The 26,613-nt window shown below is 37.9% G+C and overlaps 1 protein-coding gene across 2 annotated transcripts in view; it reads right to left on the bottom strand.

The window, feature by feature from the left end:
• Window positions 1-435: 435 nt before the first annotated feature.
• Window positions 436-26,613, bottom strand: part of MRPL13 (mitochondrial ribosomal protein L13) — a 38,089-nt gene continuing 11,911 nt past the window's right edge. For both annotated transcript variants that reach the window (XM_049825000.1, XM_049825010.1), the window contains exons 5-7: window positions 20,776-20,862; window positions 20,179-20,300; window positions 436-500 (exon numbers count right to left, since the gene is read on the bottom strand). In XM_049825000.1, coding sequence (XP_049680957.1) covers window positions 476-500; window positions 20,179-20,300; window positions 20,776-20,862 — 234 coding nt within the window. In that variant the 3' untranslated portion in view covers window positions 436-475. The remainder of the gene's footprint in view (window positions 501-20,178; window positions 20,301-20,775; window positions 20,863-26,613) is intronic.

Below are 26,613 nucleotides of genomic sequence, written 5' to 3' on the forward strand. Positions count from 1 at the left end.
CATCCCCTCATTCATCAAGCTGTGTAAGCATGGATTACCTGTTTCACCAGTCATTTACTGACAGTGTGCCATTCGTGGGAGCTCTGTGACCATAATCATTCACTGCTCTTACGGCACGGAATTCAAGTGCTGCAGCTTTTACAGTGAGATACTTCATTTCAGTAAACAACGTACTGTTTCCATGAGATGTAAATAATCCTTAAAAATGTAGCAATTCTTTAATGATAGTATTAAAACAAATGTAATTAACAAATACCAGATCATACAACACAGAGTACAGGTGGTATTAACAATATAATATCTATTCTTAGCTGTTTTAAATACAGTAATTTTTATAAACTTTCCAAATAAATTTTGCTAACACTCGTCAAAAACATTCAGTATGGAAGGGTTGACTGAGATGCACAGATGCTTCCACGTTAGAATTTTTTTTCAAGAAGAGACATTCCTGATGGCACTTCTTCTTTTATTGTTTTTACTTCCTTCGAAAATCTTTAGGTCTGGGGAAAGAAAAAAAAAAAAAAAAGGCACTTTAAGAAATGTATGGGACCTACAGTGGCTTTGCTTTAAGGACACAGTAACAGCTGTATCTATTTTTATTTCCTTATTCTGGTGCTTGAAGGTTTTGTGCTAAAGAAGAGTACTTTCTGGATTATGTAAAAAAGACAGAACAAATCAAATAAGTTTACTAAAACCTCTAAGAATTTACAGATACCAGGACTAGTTGGTCAAGGTGTTTCTTACGAGCCACTCCTACTTTCCTAAGCAAAACAAAAAGCATCTTTAACTGAATGCAGTCTCACTATGACTTTAAACACTAGTATTAATTTGTCTCCACTTTTAAAAAAATGAATAATTCATGCATAAGATGGCAGGTTTTAAGTTAACAGCACAGTCTACCACTAGAGTAATTAAACCCGATGATTTACAGAAAAACCTACTTTGAGTCTTAAAAGGGTCTGCAATCCTTTCTGCTTGCGTAACAAATGTGGAAAGCACTCAGACAACAGACTGCTGTTTGTAATCCTCTGCAACTTCTTATTCAAGCATATGTCACTACCTCTGCCTGCCACACATCCACCAGCTACAGAAACCACGTTCTCCCCGAAACTACAAGGTTCAGACTAGATGATGATTTTTAGAAGAATGCTAAGTCTGAAGGCTAGATGCAAGTCTACATCCCTAACAGGTCCTGGAGAGAAGTCAGGGCTCTGCCCAGTCGCTTCTAAGAAAACAAACAGTGCAGGCCGATGGTCTCTGATGGGCCCGGGATGCACACCGCGTGTGCACAGCATGAAAGGGCTGCTCTTCACAGCACACTGCACCCACACACAAACACGCTGCCTGCGACAATACAACCTGTTATAAATACAGCAGCCCTTTATTCTTGACTCTTCTGACTGCTTCTCTCGTATACCGATCAAAACGGGTAATGTGAACTGTGTTTCACTAGAATTGAACAAGAGATGTAATAACACAGGTTTTGTAAACATGTAATTGGATACAGGGTCAGTGGATTTGCTGTGAAGTCGAACAAAACCAGCCTGGAATACATGAAAAGCTGCAAGCCACAACAGTAAACCAAGTTAAATTTACAACAGTGGTAAATTTTATCATTCATTTCGTTCATCAGTGCAATTATTAAAAGCAGATAGCAATGGAAACAGGGAGCTTACTTTGGAGACAGAGAGTTTAGATGGCTGCAGAGATGCCATACAGAAACCTAATATTAGTCATTAAAATTGTATGTTGGAGATCTAGCATTTTTCAACCAATAGCACTGCAAAGGGAAGTCATTCATGCAATTCTTGTACGAGCCTGTAGGTTCTTATGTGAAAGCAACTCTCGAATTCAGGCTATGCTATTTCAACTGTATCATATAAAATTTGATGATTATATGAATTTTAAAGAACAACTATAAAGACAAGCTAGTGTTCATGCTGTAAGGAATCATAAAGCCTCTTTGTTTTCCATTTAAATGGCGTATTCTGTATTAACGTTTGGACTTGCATCTTTTGTGCATGAAAGAACTGCTGTAAGCACCATATCCATTGTTTACATACTTGCTTAATGTTGGACTTGAACATACGCAACATTTGATGGCAAGTATGTGCTGGAAAGACAAGTCATATTTCCTAGAATCCTGGATTTCAGCACTCAGACATATTCCGCGTTTTATAACTCAGATCTCATCTCTGCATACCAGAATATATATATTTCATTATATTACAGTTTGTGGTGTATTAAGAGAGTGGGATTTTGAAAAATTCTCAGCAGTGACTTAGAAGTTTTATCACTGCATCCATCCTAGACAGGTGGACCAGTGTCAAGGGATTTTAGAGATGCGGCATGGCAAAGACATCATTGTCTTGCAGCTTATAGCTATTACTCTTTTTTTAAAGGCCAATTCATCCTCTTGCACATTGCTCAAAGGATTTTGCATTTTTCTTCGAACAGCACATTTAAAACGTCAATCTAGGGTTATGTTGGAGTGCTGCAGAGCTAGGGGTCTCACAGTACTTTGTTCTGGGGTAAAAATCAAATTATTTTTTTTCTTGCTTTTTATCTGCATTTCAACCTTAATGCTCATTGTCTTAAAAGTTAAATGCATAAAACATTGGACTCTTAGTTTGCAGTCTTACAAAGTTAATGAAGCTTAACGGCAGGATTTTCTACACTGAAACACTTGTGTGAACAAATACAAAAGTTCTTAAAAGCCTTTTCTATTGCCACAGTGGGCTTTTATGCCTACTAGTACTTGGCTTTTGGAGGCCACAATCTCTGCTTTTAAAAGAGTCCTTGGCACTAGGAAAGCTAAGCCTTGAAAAACACTGCCTTTGCCAAAAGCGTTATAAATATTTTGTCAGACGAAGAATATGAACCCACAAAACCCTTGTCTACTCAGAGAGAATTATGAACTACTTGTGAACACCAATGGATAACTGCTCATTGATAAATGACATAAATCCATGCAAGAGTGGTGTTCTTTGATGGCAGCGCTTTTGCCCTTCCTCAGCAAAGCACTGAGATTATGCATTTGGAACAAAGGAAATGATATCTCCTCAGAAATTCACCCAAAGGCAAGACTTCACATAGCTGCTGCTTTCTTTTCTTTTTTTTTTCTTTTTTTTTTTTTTTTTTTTAAAAAAGGTAACATTCTTGGGAAAAAAAATTTTGCTGTATGTTGACAGCAGGCTCCAAGACAAGGGGAAACAGGAGTCAGAATGTGGGAACTAGCATCTCTGAAATCTATGCTGAAAGGCAAAGTATTATGGGTTCACTGAAAATATGCAACATTAGTCTGTGCAGCAGATGTCTGCCACCAAAACACGTAAAAAAATATTTGTCCCACTAGCATTTTATACTGCATATAAAAAGCATTAAGACACAGTCCAGTGAATTCTATGCAAAATACTCAGCAAATTAAATTAACAACCATTTATGCTATGCCTCTCAGTGTTTCTCTCTCTTAACAAATACTTTACCATTGAGTAAAAGAAACTGAAGAGCTGGTCCTAAACCCTGATTACAGATTTTAAATCTCTTAAGTTCTCCCAACTTTCTTCCATACTCACAGCTATCAGAAGAGGAATACAGTTGATGTAAAATTCTGACAATCCACAGTCACTGAACCTTACAAAATAGGTAAACCTGAACATATATGCAGTTCATAAGATGATTTTTTGCTATGGAAAACAAAAGGTTCTTAGTTGTCCCCACTGTAACTGGTAGTGCTTCCCAAAATTCTGCAGAACTAAGGTATTCCACATAAGCATTATCTTTTGATACGGATGCCAGCCCTACACTCTTGAAGGCTGAAGAAATCAAATGGACCAAGAGAGTTTTCCTATTTACAGGGAAATGGTAACTTTTTTCCTCCGTATCCCACTTCAACAAATAAGACTAAGGTCAAACTAAACCCTAGAACATAGGCTAAGATTTTCTCTAGACACACAGCAGGTCTGGTTCAGACTATTTTATAATCTGATTTATCTCACAAATATACCTCTTTGCAAACCAATACTCTACAATGCTTTTCTACTCAGATATCTCAAATTTCTAAATAGCCATGAACTTGCCTTAATTTTGAAAATAATTGCTATTCTTATCTCTTGATCAGTGACAGCTATTAACGGTAATAATTTCAGCAAGTGTTAATCCAGTCTACAATACAGAGAAACAGTACAACATCAGGAATGAATGTGCCTGCAGTTAAAAAAAACATTTCTGAAACTAAGTCCTATTATGTAACAAAATAAGCCAAATGCCTCCTTAAAACATCAAAATCACAGCTACATGCACCTAGTTTGTGTCTTCCTAGCCTCCACCATAACTCCAACATGAAAGAAGCTCCATCACTGATAACAGTAATACTACTGTTGCATATGCCGTATTATAAATCATAGTTAAAAATACTGCAGTCCTGTGACATCACCACTTTACGATTCTGTAGCAAGCACAATAAAACTTTGATTGCATTTACTCAAGAAACAAGTTATTCAAAGTATGAAAGAAAACAGAACTGAAGGCAGATTAACAAGACTGAACTGTTAGTATTAAATGAAAAATGGGAAGTGAGATAATAAAGACAATCTTCACTGAAAAATCCTTTAATATATTACATCATTCTCTCAAAAAGATGTCAAGATTAGAAAACAGAAGTTCAACTTCCTGATCTGCCACTTTATAACTTATTCATGATATCTACAGATTCTGAATAAAATATTAAGAGGAAAATGGTGGGAATCCAGTTCTGCCTGGCTTACTACTACAAACTATTTTCAGCATGCTAGTGTGCAAATACAGAGTGATCTCCAAGAAAGGGATCATAGAATCATTTAGGTTGGAAAAGACCTTCAAGATCATCGAATCCAACCATCAACCATGCCCACTAAACCATGTTCTGGATCTGTGAACTACCTGTGGCCCATGAAGACTCTAGAGGCAGCCTGCAGAATTACATGCTCAGCAGAGCAGAGGAACAGGACAACTGATTTATTAAATTCAGAGAAGTTTGTTTCATATTCTAAAGATAAAGGACCCGAACATCCTTATTATAAGGCTTTGTGAATCTGGATATTCTTTTCATACCCCTTATTTGAATGTAATGAAAATCATGAGCTAACTGTACACTGTGTATAAAGGATAAAACGTCCACTTGTGAACAAACTATACAGGTTGGATCTACAACACTCAACAGAATGTGCAAAATGTTGGTGGAATTAAGGATCAAATGCAACAGTTACTTAAACTCTCAGAAATAATGTGCTAGCTATACTTAAGGGAGTCTGAAGACACCCTATACATCCAGGTTATTTTTAGTGATTAAAAAATCAGAGCAGTTTGTAAAATCTCACTGATACACAAAACTGACTTACTCTTTCTCAAAATTAGAGCCATTCAGATATATTAACAAACTCAAAAGATTAGTTGGAGGGGCTAATTGAGATGTGCAGATGCTTCAGATACCACTCACCTACAAAGGTTTTGGGAGTCTTGGTGGACACCAAGTTGAACATGAGCCAGCGATGTCCCCTTGCTACAAAGGCGGCACACGGTATCCTGGGCTGCATTCGGCAAAGGATTGCCAGCAGGTCGAGGGAGGTGATATTTCCCCTTTACTCAGTGCTGGTGAGGCCACACCCGGAGTACTGTGTCCAGTTCTGGGTTCCCCAGTACAAGAGAGACATGGACATACTAGAGAGTCCAATGACGGGCCACAAAGATGATTATGGGACTGGAGCACCTCACAGATGAGGACAGGCTGAGAGAGCTGTGACTGTTCAGCCTGGAGAACAGAAGGCTCAGGGGGATCTCATCAAAGTATATAAATACTTGAAGGGAAAATGCAAAGAGGACAGAGCCAAGCTCTTTTCAGTGGAGCACAGTGACAGGACCAGAGACAACGGGCACAAACTGAAACACGGGACATACCGTCTGAGCATCAGGAAACACTTTTGTAATGTGAGGGTAACCAAGCACTGGAGGAGGCTACCCAGAAAGGTTGTGAAGCCTCCATCCTTGGAAATATTCAAAAGCTGTCGGGACACGGTCCTGGGCAACTGGCTCTAGGTGGCCCTAGCTGAGCCAAGGGGTTGGACCAGATGACCTCTGGAGGTCCTTTCCAACCAACTGGTCTACAGTAATACAATGACACAGTTAGAATTGCTTTTCAGACAAAACTGTAACTGTGTGAAAACTGCACAGACACTCAAGACAGAATTCACGATGGCAAGCTTTAGCCTAAGGAGCAAAGTCTCTTCAAGTCATCTCTAAAATCAGCAAAGAAAGGCAGGGCTTCCCCAGAGTACTTTAAGTAAAGATCCATTTTATTTATTCCAAATGGAGCTTAAACTACCTATGCTAACTTAATACTGAAGTTTGGTGATCAAACATGTTAGAAGAAGAAGAACTTAAGCAGCTTCCGTAACAACCCCCACCAATTCTAACATACACCACCTTGTGCAGCTGCATAAAACAAGGTTATCTTCAATCTAGGTCAGTTCCCTGATTTTCTTTATTCTGTTGCTACACAAGCAGAATGGAAAGGCAGGAAAAGTGATGGATGATACTTAAAAACCAGCCTTTTTGCCAGAAGAAATGCTCATGAAGCTATGACCTCAGCCTCTGAATATCTCACATGGCAAACAGAAACTAACAGTACAAAAAGACCTACTTGCATAGTTGCAGCTATGATGGGACGACCCTCTCCCCATAATATTTAATATTCTTTTTCAGTATGATGTGAAATGTGCTCTTCCTAGGGTATTTTTCCTGTCAAAGTGGACAAACAGAGACCCCTTCCAAAAGTTAAATGTGTTCAATTTTCAACTCCTGGAGTGAATATTTATTTCCATCAACTCTGAACAGACTTGCTGCACAGTTCCATCTTTATTAAATTCTTGTCAGCACATTCCAGCGAAGATGTTTCCCCTTGCCTAGCAATGTTTTGTGGAGGTAAAACAGCCTCAGAAAAAAATAAAATGAAATAAGGGGGGGCGGGGGGAGGCCCTTACTCTGTGAAGGCCAAATCTAAGTAACCACCAGTTTGTGTTATACTGCAACTATCTTGATTTCAAAAATATATAAGGCCAACTTCACCACCTTATTTCTAGGCAAGCAAGAGAACATCTTGTAATACAGTCCTTACAGCAGACAGATGAAAAATAGCATTACTTACCTCAAAGAAATAATAAGGTTAAGGCTCTAGAGTAATACACGACACTATTTTATATGTAAAGAAGTTATTTTACAACACTTTACAGCATTTTTATTTTCAGACAATCCTTTAAAAAAATATTTTCTTTTCATTTTTAATAGCTCAGAATACTTCTTCAAAACTACATATTTTAACCCAAATTATTCTGTTTCTTAGAACTTCTAAATGCATTGGGATTAGCTATAACAATATAATTTATATTAGACATTGCTCTTGCTTCTTCTTCCAAAAGAAGTTACACATCTGCCTAATTTTTTCAACCACATGCTGCTCATAAAATAGCATTTGATAACATGACCTTATCTTCTTTCAACCTCAAAAAACCTGGATAGTCATCTCTCCATAAACATTCTCTACTCAGAATAGTTTTGTTGTTATGTTGCATTGTCCGAGGCATTTCAAAAGAAGTTATACAAAGCCAGATTTTACAGAGTTACTACAGTCGTTTGTGTGCTTGAAGCCTGTATTCATGACTGCTAACTAACAGTTTCAAAGCTGCCTCTGCTAAGGAGTAAGATTGTCAATGCTGCAGAAGAAGTGACCTGTCAATACCTGCTCTTGACTCAGCAATGCACACCTGGTTTGGAAGCTTTGAAGATCTCAAATTGCATTTTTCTCTTCACCTGCAGGCAATTATCTCACCATTGGAGAATGTGACCCAGAAAGCCAGAGTTCCCTGTACTTTTTGCAATCTCACCAGCAATAACAATGAGTGTTCAGAAAGGATTTAACCTTGCATCAGCACTGTAAAAGGTCAGTGCCTTACGGCTAACTAATGCTGCACACTAATAAACTGACAAAGAGATGAAAGCAGTGGTACAAGAACAAAAGTTGAAAAGGATAGGCTTAGAATTCTGTTAAGACTTCACTGCTTCCATGAATGAGAAAAAACACTCCAGATGCATTAAAAACCCCGTAAAAATTAATAACCATCCTGTATGAAAGGCACATCCATCTCTTCCATTCACAGTCTGTGCAACACTCCCTATTACTCGAAAAATGTTATGTCTGGTAGGATTCCCATTTGCATGGGTTATCCATTAAAAAAAAAAAAAAAAAAAAAGTATCAGTCTTAACTCACAGTTACCAAAATGTTTTAAGAGTAACTCATGTCAGAGGATTTTAGGTCTGTGGTGGCTATGATAAGACTTTTTTGCACTGGCTTTTTTTTTTTTTCCTCCTTTTTTCCCTTTTTCCCCCCTGTTTCCTGCAGAACAGTGGAAAGTTCCCCAAACAGCTGAATGAAGTCTTCAGGATGACTGTGTAGTTTTACAGAAGCTCTGCGTGATTTTCCTAAACAGACTTCAAGAATTCTAAGTAACAGGGATAAAATCTCTCCAAACTTGGCTGAAAAACTAAAACATAAAAAGAAATGTAGTTTAATTAGTGTTAAAGTACTTCTAAATTACTCCTGAATTTGTTAAGTAGTTAACCAATGATATCCAGTGGCTCATAAATGCGTCTTTTAGGAGAGTTTATAAACAGTTTCTAACAGAAGACAACAGACGGGAAGACCAATTAGTGAAAAGATCTTGTGGATTGATCACACCACTTAGTATCTAGCCCTCAGCCAGTCTGTGATCCAGTTACTCTGAGGTAGCAGGCACACTAGATCTGTATTACTGTAATGCTGCTCTTCATATTTATGAAAATCACAATCACAGGAATGTGGGATTATTGCTAACTGATGACAGTTGGCTGCTTACACAGGATAAGTCTATGGCTCATCTTTCGTGTCCGCTTATTAACAACAATAGGTGTTTTTAAGCCTTTTCTTACAACAAAAGGTTCCAAATAATTTGTTTTTGTATAAAACTGTTGCACAATACACATAGCATGAAATTTGTGGTCTATCTGCCATACTTTTAAAGGTTAATTTATGAATATGACTAAAAAATTTTGAGTATGTTAAGATTCATTTTTATGGACAAACTTAGAAGACAGACTTCAACAAAGAGTCAAAATTTACTGTAGACTCCAAAACAAGAGGAATACATACATATATTTTTCAGGTACACTTCGCAAGTTGTGCCAAAGTCAATAGCTATTAGGTAAGTGCACTACAGCTGAAGGGGATTTCTGAACACATTTCCTCTGTTTCACTAATCACACTAGTAAATCAAAAACCAAGGACTAGGCATGGCGATCGTTCTCTGTAAAACCAAATTATGTGGTTACACTCAAATATCAACCGAGTTTGGAACAGGGCGGTGCGGGGGGGAGTTGCATCATTTTTCTACTCAAGATGTACCTACTACCCCAGGGTAGCTCTGTGCCTCTGGTAAAATAATCAGTGAAACAGCTAATGATACTTAAACTATCATTAAATTTGCAATAACCACCTTGGCCTATTGTAAACCGTGAACTTCTTGCTCTGCTTGGGGGCAAAAGAACCTTTTCCATATTGGCATAGTTCTGATGCAGACTATCATGTCAGCTAAAAAGCATTTCTACAAGTGTAACTTATTTCACTTGGAGAATAAACAAGAGTAACAGAAACTGCACTTAGTAACAAAACAGAGTCAGAAAAGGTAGCTCTACTGATACTGTTATGCCAGTATAGCTATAGTGACCAACCCTTTTCTGTGTATACAAAGTTTAAGATAAATCTTTTGTGGTCCTCGACTGCAGCCTGGGGTTTTTTCTACATAAAACTAGCACCTGTTTTAATTTTTAAAAAGTGTACATAAATCAAATTATCTAAACCAATGCTCATATGCATTTAGGTACTCTTAGTGAAACTAATAATGGCTTATTTAAAATAAAGTGGTTACAACCCCAGTTTCCCTAAAACCAAATTAAGCAATACTGAACTAAGCTCTTTAAAAATTACTGTCAATCTCAGGTTTTGACCTGAATTATATGAATTATGTCTGTAAAATTACTTAAGTTAAACCAATGCAATGTACATGTAAACTTCATCTCAGCAAGATGATGCTTGTTGCAAACGAAAAGGTTTTCTTTAAATGATGTATTCTGCTAAGAACTGTAGGACTGTAGAAAGAACAGCACTGTACACTTGGCTTTGTCCAAAGAATTAAGTTATTCTTCAAATAAACAAAGAAGTGGGTAAAGGAATGGTGAAATGCTTTCCAGACTTAGTGTCAGCACCAAAAGTGAAAAAAACCAAATCTAGACATTTATAAAAGAACAATTAAAAAAATAATCTAATTCTCATTTCATCTGGGCAAGTAGTTCAACAGTAAAATATACAACCATTCTCATATTACTTGTCAAATTCCCATTAATGTAGTTTCTATTCTCTCATATGAGATCAACAGATTTTAGGGGAAAGGAAAAGCAGCTTTGGAACTTTCTTTTTGAGAGCCTCTTCAGACAGCTGAAGTAAAAGTACCCAGTTACTCATTTATTAAATCTCTACCTTCAACTTGAGTTTTAGCTGCAGTGTAAACTAAAGAGAATCAGTAGCATTGGTGTATTTCATCAATGCTAGAGAAAGCCAGTTAATTCATTTTAATAGGCTAAACAATCTAAACATGAATTTGTCAGATTTCTAAGATGTTTAAGCTACTGACCCTTCTCGATTAGCACCCAGTTGCTGCCTGCTGTTAAAACCTAATGTAGAGAAGAGCAATTTGCTTCTCAAGTATCTAACTGTGTGGCTTTTTGTCCACAGGAATTTAGATCCAGCTATGGTAGCCTGAAATGTGAGACCCAATTACCTTCAAGACTTCTGTTAAATTCTACAAAAAATCATGAGATTTTTTTATGGCCTTACTATAAAAGAAAGTTACCAATTATATTTCCCAGATTTTAATGGGGATTAATGATCTCCAGTTAGTCACTGGAATTCCTACTGAGAACCAAAAAAGCCACAGAAAATGAACTTCCAGAGGGATTCCTCGAAGAGTACATTGGAACAGGATTGGGCTGTATTGGCAGGATAGTTTTTTCCTGATTTATAGAGTTTCTGTTTTTAGGAAAAAGTAAGACTGGCTCAAGTCTTTCACAGAAGTTTGTGTTGGCTACCTCTTCTCTGAACACTGATAGATGCCAGCCCTGCTTTGTGAGAGAAGATGAGCACTCAAGTTGGAGGAGCAGTACTTATTCCTAGTACAGAAACACCCCACAGCCCAAGATCAGAACCAAACACCATGACACGAGGCACACTACAAACACAATTCAAAACCCAAAAAGCTGCAGACATACTCTTCAACTAAGCTGAAACCAAGAGGATGGCTACAGTATGTTTACTTCAGTGCAGAATTTTTAAAGGCTCATGAATAAACTTGAGATGGTCCTTATAAAAAATGCTCCAGACCTCACCATCTTTGGAGGAAATCTTTATGGTTTTCTTTCTGAGCTTCTCCATATAGCTGGAGTAACCACCCCCCAAGTTTTCACTTATTATATGTTATATTTCATTGTAGAACAAAAAGCATTTTACAAACTTGGTATTAGCTACAAGTTATAATCTTTGTAACACACCACATCACTGGAAATACTCCAAAGATCATTTTTGTATCCAATATAATGCCAAGTGTCTTTTGGTGTTGGTTCCCTGTAATCTGAGTAAGTTAACAGACAAAAAAACTTCATGAAGTGAAACTGCCAGCATCTTACATTTAGAAAAGTACTGTTTATAACATCATTTCAGCCACATATCCAGGATATCTCTGGTGGCTTCCTCAGGGCTGTTACTACTACATCCCAGAAATAATTTGACTAAAAATAGGAGCTTACACTAGAAACTGTACAATTGGGCAAGACAACTACTGTTGCAGTTATCTTGTAAGACAACAGAAAGGGCACTGTAACTGAGAGGATCTCTTAATCCAAAAGCCTGTTTACCAATGCCTACAAATTTCTTTGCTAGGAACATCAGCAGTAGGCTTCAGGTTGCCCGAGGTTGGCTTTAAGGAACCCAAAGCTAGGGAGGAACTGGAAGTGGAAGTTACAACCACCATATCATTAGCACAGGATGTATAAGAGGGATTATCAAGAGCCACCTCCGGTTCCTAGGTATCCGACATGCTTGTGTTTCATCACCTACAAACTTTTCTTTCTGAGAACATTGTGATTTTCTGCTTTCAAAGCCACGAAGCACTGCTCATGAACTACCAAGAACCTGTGTGCCATGCCATGGGAGTGACATACAGTGTCAGTACTGGGACCCTGCCCAGCCCAGCCCATGCTGTTCGGCTGAAACAAAATTACGGCTTCAGACCAGGTTCTGCAAACCCCTGTCTCAAAGCAGGATGTACGAATGGGGGCCAGAAACCAGGCAAGTTACTCAGAAAATCAAACATTAGAAAGGTGTTTGGTTTTCTTAAACCAAATGTCAGAGTTTACAATACATCAAGTTTTAAAAACCTCAAAAGTTTTCAAGGACTTTTTCCCCAGAAAGACAAGTGAGAGGCTGTCTGGCTCGAGGAGAGTTCCTATTGAGGCTGGCAGGGGAACAGGCGTTCAGTATGCACACCAGCACCAGCCCGAGTGCACTCCTGGACATCAGACAGCTCTGCTTTCTTAAGGGAAACTCTCAGGAATGCATCCATCTAACTGGAACAACACAGAGCTGCTGTTCCATATATTTGGTAACATTCTTATTTAAATACTTCTTCAAAAACAATTTCCTGCCTTTAAAACTGTCTAAAAACATATATATACCCAGACAGTTAAACAACTTTAAAATGGTATATAAGAGGAAAAATTACACATGAATCTGATGTATCCTTGCTTTTACAGAACAGATTTGTTTGCTTAGTCATATGTGACTGGCAAATTCTGTGATGATTTCTGTTTAAAACTCATTCAAAAGACATACAACCTGAAACTTCAAACACACTTGAAATAATGGTTTCATTCATGGTAAGAAGCTACAAAATCAAACGCAGTCAAAGGAACTAGTTTTTGATCTTTCTCCCCTCTAAAAGTGACTGGAAAAGACATAATTTAACTTTCCTGTATCTACATGGTTTTCCACCACACTTCTTTCAAACCTCTCCATCAAGGGTCTAAGAGAGGAGCTCTACACAATTTGGGAAGTCAATTGGTTCAGGTTAGGGATAAAAGGAAAGAATGCTCAAAGAAACTCTCTCACACTGGAACTATGCTGACATTTAATTCTCCACTTTCATAGAGCAGGATCCTGCTTGATGTCTGCTGTGTTGGAAGGAGGGGTGATGGGAAAGTTCTTTCTGAAAAACAAACTATTTGCTAGGTTTCCACACCAGACCTGTGCTTTCCTTAAAAAACATTTTTCTGTTTCAGCGTTCCACTTGGGTATCGTATATTTGTCTATGGTGTGTCAGTCTCCAATTAACAGCAAAACAGCCTTTGAAAGAACATCTATAGCAAGACATTTTGATACAAAATATAGGTAAAAAGTCCAATGAGATCATTAGCAGCACTGAGCATGTTCTCTTCATGTTCTGAATGAAAATTATTTACATATTACTTCACATTAAAGAGAAAAAAGCTTTTTTCCTCCTAATACTAGTAACTTCTCATATAAATTCAGTAATTTATATTCATTCCCCATTATCTGTATTATGGCTATTCTATATATAGTGAGGGACATTTCTTGGCAGTAAGTTTTAATGTGAAACCTTAAAGAATAATTTTCTTGTAATTGTATTTACCTCTATTTTATAGCCTTACATACATTTACACAAGCTATGCTTTTCATTTGCTCTTTTCCATTAAAGGATACAGGTACTTTTAACAGGCTAGTATCAACTAAATATTTTTTTCCCCATAGAAAGAAGCTGTTCCACAAAGAGTGCCTCCCTCTAACTCCTTTTTTTAAAAATCACTCTCAGAGGAATTTAACTCCTTTTGAACCTCTATCCTTTGTTAAACAGAGTGGTCACCAGGCTTAGAACTTCATGGAAGATAAATAGTAATTAAAACCAAAAGTCATGTAAGGCAGGAAGACTTATTAAAACCATCAGAAGAAAAAAAATACTTGAGTTAACAGTTTTTCTACACCCTTCATTTTCTCTTTTGTTGTAGGGACTACTCTTACTGCATTTTCTCTTTAGTTGTAGGGACTACTCTTACTGCTTGGAAGCTATCTCCAGGTTCTACAGAAGCTCACAGACCAAAGTACAGAACAGTAAACATATAGGCCTTTTGTATCCTAAAATGCAGGACACAGAAGACAAGAAAAGGCTACTCATTTTAGCACTGTGTGCTCTCACCTAGAATTCTAAGACCCTAGTACAGAGTAACAAACAATAGCTCAAGCAAAAGTCAAACAGGACTAACAGTACTAGCAACCTATGCATTGGGGTTCTTAAACACAATTTATTAAAATATTAATCTATTTTACTATCTATGTTTGTTTACTTTCATCATATATAAACAACCATAAAATAATTTGCATCAGAAGGGACCCCAAAAAGTTATCTGCACCACTCCACCACTGAAAGCAGGACTAACTTCAGCATTACATCAGGTTGCTTAGGAACTCATGCAGTCAAGTTCTGAGCATCCCAAGGCTGGAGATTCCACAACCTGTCTGGGCAGCCTGTCGGCTGGAAAAGAATAAAATGATGAGGAATTCAAATAGAAAGTCAGTTTTGCATTCTGAGACACACATGTATTCCTACAATATCTGGATTTCTAAACACCAACTAATGTTCCCTTTACATTTAAAACTCTTCTTAAACAATTTTCATGTCAGGTAGCTGTTTTTTCAATACACCACAAACTGTAAAGAGTATCAGGTTTATACAATTATATTTTAACTAACCTGTCTTTGGTTTGTTGAACAAAGCTGTCTACAGTATTTTGTCCCTTTTGTGACTCATTTTTAAAAGAACCTTTTTGCGATACACCTCTAAAAAAGTGACATCATTAAAGAATACGTAAACATTTAAATCTTTATTGTTTCTACAGTCTTTGAAAGGAGTAATGCAAACACCACTTCTTCCATGGGCTCACACACACTGAAAGAGTTCAGAACATAGAGTCTATTACAGCTGGATATTCACGGAGCCTTTCTTTTAGTGCCTTTGGTGCAAAGCTGTCTATTCTCAGACACTCATTTGGCATTTTAATCAGAACAGTGACCACTACAATTCACTTTAATCCCCCTTTTACAGACTTCTGTGTTTTACTTATCACCTCAGAAAGTTACTTTATCAAATTTGCTCAATTCTGTATCTTTTATTTCACAACTAAGCCCTTCCCCCCATAGTACTCTGAGTGCTAGAGAATCACCATAATGCATTTATTCTCTCAGTCAGGAAGAAAAGCATTATTATTTTTCCCATTACTTCAAATTGCAAACTCTGCCCAACATCAAAACTGCCAGAGAAGTGACATGAAGGTTAAACTAAAACTCATCTATTTGACACTAATAGCTGACATCCACAATGGTCTGGTTGCAGGCCAGGACAAGAAGCTGAAATTACAACAGCGACTACAGCAATAAGCCCTGCAGCTAGTGGAGAGATGGTAGATAACCACCTTCATTCTTGATCCCTCTGCTAGGACTTAACCAGTTCCTGAGAGCAGAAAAGAAGACAGGACTAAAGTCCAACACAGCAAAGGTATGATAGCAGTGTTAGGTATTTCCTCCTGCCTTTAAAAGTGGCTCTAGCTAGAGTAGCTGACTGAAGGGAAACTTCTGGCCTAGTCTCTCTACTCAGAGTGTTAAAGTTCTCCCTAACTCCCCTTTGTTTCCCCCTACCCCACCCAGAGGCCACTAACTCCACTCCTCTCTAGCATTCTCTCACATTCATTTCAGACCCTCTATTCCATTCCTCTCAGGTCCACCCATTGCCCTGGTTCTTCTCACCAGAATACCCACTTGAGTTACCCACCCAACCCACAGGAGAAGCACTATGATCCTCCCACTTGAAAGCCTCCAAATCAGCTGCAAGGCTTCTAAGGCAGCAGCACTCCCCAACCTCTGTAACTGGCATGGAGTAAAAAGACTGTATACAGATTGCACTCACTGAAAACTGATCAGGACAAGATTGTGGAGGAGAGAAATATAAAAAAATGGAATGCATACATGTTCTGTGAGCTTGGAATTCCTCCAGAGGGAATGATTCCAGGAAATGATGGGAGGGGAATTCTAGCTTCAAATCTAGCTTCAAAATAGTGTTCTTACCTGCAGATTTTCCCCAAGAATCAACACGCTCAAGTAGTTTTCTCAATGCTAACATGAAGCTTTTAGGAAACTTAGTTTGACAGCAATGACTAAATTAGATGGCATCAAGCTTACTTGTCCTCTGCCACACACACCTACATGTCAACACAGCTAAGGTGGCCCAGTGCTGAGGAAATGAACTCAAGCAAGACTATAGTATTAGTACTAAAGACAGTTATACAAGAGTATAATATACCATACTCCATGAGAGGCTTATCAGCTTTACTCTAATGCATTGTAGAATTCTGGTCATTGGTACAGTCTAAATTTCTTCAGGGGTAATATCCACTGAAATCTCTAAGAACCAGGAGATCTCAGCATTTTAAACTCCATCCAGTAGTGAGGATAAAAACAAACATAGCAATGTGAATAACTGATAGAGATTAGAAAAAGTAAAAAATCAGTCTACCTATTTCCACTCTGAAGAGGGCTTAAAGCATTGCAGGACTTTTTTCCCTTTCAACAGAGACTGTAATACTGGACACAGACTTTATTTTACTATCATCTAGGATCAGGAGCCTAATTACAACTGATTTTTTAATAAGCTTTTGAAAGTATTAACCACATTCATGAGAACACAGGAGAAATACAACAAAACCCAAGTAATTTCCAAAATGCTCTTTTTTTTATGCTGTCAATGCCCTTCCCCTATTTTAGAATAAAAGCCTAAGTCAACCCATATTAAGCAAGCACTATCACAAAGGAGTGTCTAGATACTGATACATAAACATGCTTTTTTGTGTGTGTAGAACACGCTTCTTTTACATGTTATCTAAATAACATTCACCCAATATTTAAAATTTTCCTACCAAAAACCACATTAAACTCTACATACTGAAAATCAGCAGAAGAGCACAAGTTGGTACCAATCATCTGGAAGGCTCCAGATCATACTCTACCCTACTTGCTTAATTCCCACAGCTCTTTGCCTTTGGCACTTAAAAGAAGCCCAGCATTAAGAATCCAATAAATTTCAAATTTTATCATAAGACAGGCTGTTTAGCAACTGCTCATTTATTTACTATACACATAGAAGATCTGCCCTTCTAGGTCACATGAAAGCTCCATCATCTCAGTGGCAGATGCACAGAGAAAAAGAAACAAGATAAATATACATCAATATTTACAACTTCCCAAGCCATGAGTCACATCTGGAGAATCATATTTAATAGCCACTGATGACCAAACACTTCACTTTTTTGAATCCACTTAAAACTTTTACTCAGAACCTACACATTAACTGCAAGACAGGGAAAACACACAAAAAGACAAAAGCAAAATGGTGTGCATCTTTAGTAGTCATGTGATACAATCAACCCTCATGATATCGTATGCTTCACACCAAGTTCAATCACTAAAAGCAGAGGAAAAACATTCCACAAATGAAAGGTCTCATCCTGTCTCTGACCTGAAAAATCAATGCAACTCTGTACGACTAGTATGTGTGTGGATGTGCAAGCATAAATACACATTATACATAAATAGAGTTCTACACATGCTTTTTCACTTAAGACTAGATAAATGTCACAGACTAATTTTCTCCTATTATTATTAGGACTTGCAAGCAAAAGCCCAATAATGTTAAGAAGTTTCACTAAAAAAATATTTTGGTTTCTGTTAAACATGTGACAGAACAATGGACCATTACTCAGTTTTCCCCTCAAAGGAATACAAATCCTATAAATATATGCAAAACGGATACAGACATTTGTCCTACATAATTCTTGGGATTTCTTAATTGCATTTGTCTGGCTTAAGCAGTGAGAGCTGCTGACCCATAAAAGGAATTAGGAGCACACTCTTTTGTGCTTTTGAATTGCAAGAAGGTCCTTCTCAAGTGTTCATTTATGTTATCCTATTACCACTATTCTTCTGGAAAGGTTACATCTCTTGTCCACATATCTCTGCTGCCTATGAAGGGTAAATACCCTTATTTGCATGTGCCTTATAATGCAGAGAAAATACATGCTGTAACTTAAAATGTTTAATTTACTTAACCCCCCCCCCCCCCAAATCCTTTAATATTAATTTTAGCAAGCAAAAAGCATCAGGCCCCCCTTTAAAGGTATACCAGCAGCTTTGGCCATGCACTAAAAATTATTTGCTTTGTCCTTCTACTGATAGACCACTTAAGAGTATTATTCTTATGTGAATTTCCCTTTCTCTTCATTAATTCAAATTCTGTTTTATTCCTCCAGACTAACTTTACCTTCCTACTTAAAACTCCCCCACTCTTTGTATTTAAAGGCTTCCTTTGTTTGAAAGGTTACTGGTTTTGCTATTGTACAACGATTTCTTCTAGTGTACAAGGCTTCCTACTATCCAGTCACTACTAGCAACAAATCTAAACCACATAGTTGCTGCAGATCATTTTCTAATGGTGTTCTGCAACCTGCTGGATGTGAAAGTGTACACTGAACCTATAAAATACTCCTGTAAAAACAGGAAGTGTCCAGTCCTGTTGATCTGAACAAGACTAAGTGAAATAATGGAGGTTCCAGATGAACATCAGGAAACACTTTTTTACTATGAGAGTGACTAAGCACTGGGACAATTTGCCCAGAAAGGATGTGGAGTCTCCATCCTTGGAGATATTCAAAAGCAGTGTGGACATGGTCCTGGGCAACTGGCTCTACGTTGCCCTGCTTGAGCAGAGGGGTTGGACCAGATGACATCCAGAGGTCCCTTCCAACCTCAACCATCCTGTGATCATTCAGCTGTCAAGACACCTGAGAGACTGTATCTTAAGCAGACTCATGAGAAATAAGCTGCTACTACCATTTCAACAGCTGACCTCTGTCCACACGCAGCTAACAACTGGTTCAGTGGAATTACTCAACAGGATGACATAAGATTGGAGACTTATATCAGGTCTATCTTTGAGGATTAGCGTGTTAAGTACACAGGAACACTTTTTTACATGACAAATTGAAGCATAACCTTTCAAACACTACTATAGAAATAGAAATACCAGTAATCTAACTGGAGATAGACCACCAAGTTGGTCCTGGTGCTAGTTTATTTACACCTTTCCCCACCTCCCTACGTGTTACATTTCTTCTTAAATTTCATTAGAATACTCAGGAAAGGGGCCATCTTTCAAAATTAATTTCTCTGTTGACTACTGTAATGGGATCCTAAGCATGAATAGGACTCTCAAAATAAACACAGGAAAAATCATACTGGTACTAATCAGAAAATGTCCTGAACGTAACACATTATTTTAACAAGCAGGTTGACTCAATGCTGCATGTGGTGGTGTAAAGCAAACCACAAATACTCACTTATATGCCACACAACTACTGTGGAAATGATTTTGCACAAGGAAAAGAAACTATTTATCAAAATAAACACATGGTATGTTCCCTGCCAAAGATCTACTCTCCAAGGGCTAATGTAGCAGAATTCTTTCCCTTCCTCTGGAGAAAATCTGAAGCATTCCCCCCCTTACAATGAATCGTTCCCTCACAGAGCCACATGGTGTTTCCTTTGGCTATGGCTAACAGTTACGTATTATAGAGTACATACAACTCAAAAAGGTTAATGAATTTTTTTATTCAAGTTTTAATCAACTCATTTTGATGAAGGAAAGTGTTAAAAATATTTTAAGTAAAGCTTTTCTCATTAAAAGAAAGGTCAGAAATACAAAAAACTTAGCAACCACTCCCTTCTAATATGACCATTCTTTGGTTTAGTAACCTCTTCTCCCTCCCCAAAAGATGACATGAAGAGAAAAATAATTCCTTTTTTTTTTTCTTACTGATAATGTGAGAGTCTGTATAGTACATATTCAGTCAAAGTACCCTTTTAAAAAAAAATCTAAGATACTTACGGAGTCCAAACCTTCGGAAAGGCAGCAATTTCTTCTGGTGTATATTCATCTAACCTCTTGGGGACTGCACGTGGCTGAGGAATCTCTTGAAGAAGATTCTTCTGTATATCTTCTGGAATAACCTGAGGCAGGTGGAAACAGTCTTAGCTATCTGATTGTTTAAAAAACACCACCACTCCCCCCCTAATCCAGACCAAAATTTGTCAACAATACTGCATTCTTCGTGCTAAGTGTTTGATCGAAATACAGAAGACAATCTCACGCTTGTCTTAGACAATCACATGTATCACACGATATCATGAGGGTTGATTGTATTACATGACTACTAAAGATGCACACCATTTTGCTTTTGTCTTTTTGTGTGTTTTCCCTGTCTTGCAGTTAATGTGTAGGTTCTGAGTAAAAGTTTTAAGTGGATTCAAAAAAGTGAAGTGTTTGGTCATCAGTGGCTATTAAATATGATTCTCCATATATAAATAAAAAGCAGCTTGATTTGTCTTAATTTATCTTCTTAAAACAAGAGTTTTGCTATTGCTAACACTCCTTCTTCACCTCCAAATCACACAGAAATGAAAATGTAACTGCATGACAACTCACATCTTCCGGGAACAGATGCAGCCTCTGCATCATAGTTCTTCTCTGAAGGTTTTTTGGAAGCATTCTATACACAGTCAGTTTAACAATCTGAGGAAAGATAACATGGCAACAAATAATCAGACAGGCTATAAATAAAATAAAAAAGGTAAGCTGGGTTTCCCTCTGTCCATTCCACTAGTCATTGAACCTCTTTTCAGTCAACTTCTTCCATGCTGAACAACTCTGGCACCACATTTAGAAGGTGCTCTAGACTTACTGTTTTGGAAGAAGGAATACTTACTATAACAGCCACATAGATAATTTCAGCTTAGAAAGTTAAAAGCTATATTTAGCATTGTGGATAATTGCACATGATCATTCAACTTTGAAAAAAATTGAGAAGCTTATGTTAACTCCATATTGTATTGCACACTTATATACACCCATTATTGAGGAAAAAAATTAGGCTCTAACAAATTTACCAAGTGTTCTCAGCATCTAGTTTAACACTGTAATTTGCTGTGTTTGAAACTTCTATATAATTAATGCATCTTAAGCAAAGCTGACATACCAAGACACTGCATCACGAAAATACTATACACATGTATAATTTATTCCCTTGGTATCAGTTCCAGATGAACAATCTCACTTCTGAGCATCAGGAACAAATAGAATTTGTACATCTACACTAGATGATGCTTATTGAAAAGTAACAATATTCAACAGGATTTCTCTTGAACTCTAGTAGAGATGCCTGTCATTTAAATACAAAACACATTGTTATGAACTTCACCCAGAAAGGGAACATTTGTAAATGTAAAACAAGGCATGCAACTGTAGGAGACAAAAAGGGTTTTATAAAGGACATCAAAGCATTTAGGGGTAGACGTATGTGCAGTTTTGGCTCTAAGCCACCCAGACATAAACAAGCTCCAAATCAGAAACTAGCCAGGCATTCTTAGCACAATGTTAAACTGAAGTCAATAAGCCACGCTGAAATGCAGTGCACTAAGCACAAACAAATCTCCGAGGCATCCAGATATTTTGAAAAGCGTACTGAGCAAACTTGCTTCTTTTTATAAAATTAAAGGAATTCAACCAAAATTTTAGGGACAATCACTAATACTGAGTTCCCAGTCAGAACCACGTAGTTAAGACAGAATGATTAATTGTTACAAGTGAAATTAATGAGAGTGCTAGTTTTTAAACTTGCAGGCATTCTACTCAGATACTGAAGTTGAACACTCAAGATAGTTTGGCCCCAGTATTATTTTCATTTTGCCACATAACAGACAGTAACATTGTCTTAGGATCCTCATAAAACATATACTATATGCCTTGAGAAACTCTGAAAGCATTTAGAGAAGCCTCAACTTCATTAAGATTTTCAGATGTTATGCAGCCAGTACCATAGATCTGTGGACAAAACTAATAAACCAAGATGATAGAAGAAATACATCAGGTTGGGCAGAGTAATCCGTAGCATTGATACCTTCTCTAATAAAAATTATTAAGCAACTATTAAAACACAAAGATGAAAACTAATGCTTTTAGGGATAAGAACTATTCATGCTTGTACAGCATACTACATTTTATTTAGGTCACTATATCATGTGCTTAGACAAAGGCAAGAGGAAGATAGAAAACAAACCTTCGCTAGTTTACTGAATATTAAAGTTCAAGTGAGACACCATAACAATGTAAGAAAACTCAGTGATATTAACAACAGCTCATGTGAACAGCCCTTTTACCATCAACAACTTTAATTTTGTACACTTTTTTTCCTTTCTACCCAATATTTTTCCTTATAGCCAATAAAAGATCAAAATATATCAGATCTAAAGCAACAGATCCAGAGACATCACAACATACTGCCTAACTGTGGAGATTCTTTTCTTTATTTAAAAATTACTTTTAACTTCAGGTTGTGAGGGAACCAGTGTTAATTCTTTAGATAAATTGTACATACATGTGGTCCAACATATGACCTATGACCTACCAGTACACAGAGCTAGTTATTTAATGATTTCACTCCAATAAAAAGAGATACTTTAAAATACTTTAATGAACATTGTTAAATATTTTACTTCTTCAAACAGCCGATGTTTGTGTCCAATTTTTCATCTTCCTCTGCAGCATGTGACACAGACATCTGTTGAAACAAATCAGTGAGCTAGACAAACAGCTGGTCTATTCTGGTTGTAGATACTTCTGCCTGCTGAATCTGATTCGATTTTTTTAGCCACATTACAAAGAGAACAGTTCAGTTGTAAAAATGTGCTTATTGAAAAGTCACGCTGGAAAAGAATGATTTATATCCTCAAGTTAAACAGCGAAGAAATACTTTCAACATTGCATACAGTCGCTGCACAACTGACAACCTCTGGGGATGACAGACTAACATGAAAGCAGGACTTGGAGAATGGTAATGGGCGATGAATGATCATGGATAATTATATATTCAATAATAGTTTCTCTAGATAAGTATGCTCAGTGTAATAAGCATCATCCAAGGTATGCTTTGGTACTTCTGCCAATCTCCACACTGTTCGGTAACTTGTTTGGCTTTCCATGCCCTCTCACACATGCAAGAAGTGCATTACTGCAAGATCTGCAATAGGAAAATCACCCTCATATGAAGCACAAACCATTTTTTCACTGCCAGGCAGATCACAGAATCGTAGACTGGTTTGGGTTGGGAGGGACCTTCAAAGATCATCTAGTCCAACCACCCTGCCGTGGGCAGGGACACCTTCCACTAGACCAGGTTGCTCAAAGCCCTGTCCAACCTGGTCTTGAACACTTCCAGGGATCGGACATCCACAACTTCTCTGGGCAACTCATTCTAGTGTCTCACCACCCTCAATGTAAAAAACTTTCTTCCTTGTGTCCAATCTAAACCTACCCCCTTTCAGTTTAAAACTGTTGTCCCTCGTCCTGTCACTATAGGCCTTGATAGAAAGTCATTCTCCATCTTTCTTATAAGCCCCCTTTATATATTGAAAGGTCACAATAAGGCCTCCCTGGAGTTCTCTCTTCTTTAGGGTGAACAATGCCAACTCTCTCAGCCTTTCCTCATCAGAGAGGTGCTCCAGTCCTCTGATCATCTTCGTGGCCATCCTCTGGACCTGCTCCAACAGGTCCATGTCCTTCTTACGTTGGGGGCCCCAGAACTGGACGCAGTACTCCAGGTGGGGTCTCACCAGAGTGGAGTAGAGGGGCAGAATCACCTCCCTCAACCTGCTGGCCACAATTCTTTTGATGCAGTCCAGGATATGGTTGGCTTTCTGAGCTGCAATCACACATTGCTGGCTCATGTCCAATTTTTCATCCCCCAGTAACCCCGAAGTCCTCCTCCACAGGGCTACTCTCAAGCCCTTCATTCCCCAGCCTGTATTGACACTGGGGATTGTCCCAGCCCAGGTGCAGGACCTTGCACTCGGCCTTATTGAACTTCATGAGGTTTGCATGGGCCCACTCCTGAAGCCTGTCCAGGTCCCTGTGGATGGCATCCCTTCCCTCTAGTCAATCAACTGCACCACTCAGCTTGGTGTCATCTGCACACTTGCTGAGGGTGCACTCGATCCTACTGTCTATGCCACTGATGACATTAAATCCCTGCCTGATCCAGAGCAGAAAATTGGACTTCATTGTTAGTCTCTCCCGTTCTGGAGTTTCAATGAAACTGAATTAACTCACCAAGTAGACATTTCAAACAGCTCATTTTTTAATTGCATGTTTTTGTGGTCATCACAGAGCCTTTAATGTCTGAGCCCCCTGAAAACATTATACCCATGCGGAGAACAAGAGAGAGGAAGAACAACCTTGAATTTGAGCATGCATAATCCCTGCCCTAGCAACTCACTGTAGGGGCAAAGAGGGAACAAACCCTTGCTTTTTGCAGCAGATCATAATTTCCTTGCTGGAATAGATCAAAGGCAGATTTATAACATCCACCCCACCCCTGAAGCTCATCCACTTTGGTCAAGAAGGAAAAAAAAAAATAAAGCAAAAAATAAAGCCAAATAAGTGTATTACTAAGCAAAGCCCTGTACTGTAGTTTTATTATTAACTTCAAGGTAGTTAGTCCAACTGTAGAACAGAAGGCCATACAGGGATCTAAGACAGAGAAGGTAGAGCTGGAAAACCTCTAGCTTCCTTCATTGTAACTTCTGCCTCAAAGATTTTTCTACGAGCCAAAGCAAATCCAATCCCAGCTCCTGGAAAGACTAAGTTTACATCCAGCTCCTTGCCCAAAATTCTGCCTACAGCCAGAACCTCACTCTGCTTGGTGTGATGACAAGTCAATAATTTAGTGAAGTGCAGGCTTAACTGAAGCTGTACAGACTGCTTTTGCAACTTTAGTAAGGTTGGGTAACAGAAAAGGCAGATTCAATCAGCAATATTTACAGGGTGTTACGTAAGGGCTCTCCTGTTACCTGAACGTGCTCAAGTTTTACTAAAAATACACCAACCCTAAATAATAAGCTATGGAATTGCAAGAAGAAGTCTTTTGCTGAGCTTATGCAAAACCCCAAACGCAGATTCAATGCTCCCTGAAAACACACAATAGAACATGCTGTTTCTTTAAGGAATAAAAATAGAAATCCTTCTATCTGTTTGTAATACATTTCTAATAAAAGACAATTCTTTCTTATGTTATTCTTTATGTTATTCTTATGTTATTCTTTATGTTATAAAAATAATCTATGTGATTATTTTTATTTTGAACTATTAAAAGAACAAGAGCTTAATTTTATGCGAGAGGTGGATTTCAGTTGGATTTCAAGTTGGCAAAGTCGTCTACCTACCCACAGTTCTCACTGCAACCTGGATCTCAGTTTAAAACTAATTAGTACAGTTTAACAGTTTGTTCAGTGAGTTATGGATTCCCACTGCCTCCTCTCCCCAGTCCTTTATCTCTAGTAGTAGCAACCTGCAAAATTCCATGTCTTCAGAAATACTCACTCCTAAAGGCCATGACACTTTCTCCAGCAGGTAAAGACATTCGCCATGAGACGTGTAAACCCTTAACATCCACCAGAGCATTACCATTTAGGGGATTTTTAAAGTACTAGAATGCTGTCTGCCCTAATTTCTTTTGAATGATGAAATTCCTATTGGCTGTAGTCACAATTGTCTTCTTGAATATTGCAATACCTTTTTTCCAAGTTGGCTAATTTATATACTGACAGCATAGACATGCTCTTAATCACAGTTTTATGACACTACTTTTTTATTTTTCAATTTACAGGGCTAATATAGGAGAAGAGAATGCAGCTCTAGTAAAACTCTTGCACTTTCGGTCCCTTACTACACACTCTAACATTTTATGAGTATGAACAAATTAAAAAATATATTTATCTGAAACACTGTATGAAGCTTGAACATTTCAATATTTGTGGTAGGCTTTGGCTCATATGCAAGATGCAGACTATGCTTGATGGAGACCAAGTTCTGAAAAAGATTCTTTGCCAGATAAAACATACTTTAAAGACGGAAATCAACAGAGCAATACCACTCCTGGTCCCAAGAAGCACAAAATAATTGGCCAAATTTCCAGAAGAAAGTCTACCCTAATGGCCGAATTAAGTCCAATAATCACCAGGAAGCAACTCTAGAACATGGGAAGGACACAGTGCCCCAGAGAAAACAAACAGATTAATTACAGGGCATACTTAAAAAAAACCTAGAAGAGTTTCAGGAGACACAACCACTTACTCAGAGGTACAGCCTGATACTACATCTTCCTTTCACCAATTCTTGGTTTTCTATCCTGTATATGATACTGTTCTTTTCACCGCATGTGTTATAAAAGCATTCTAAGAGCTTCACCTTTCTACCTCTGACAGTTGTACG

Source organism: Accipiter gentilis, chromosome 2 (genome assembly GCF_929443795.1).
Source record: "Accipiter gentilis chromosome 2, bAccGen1.1, whole genome shotgun sequence".
In the NCBI taxonomy this organism is placed as follows: Eukaryota; Metazoa; Chordata; class Aves; order Accipitriformes; family Accipitridae; genus Astur; species Astur gentilis.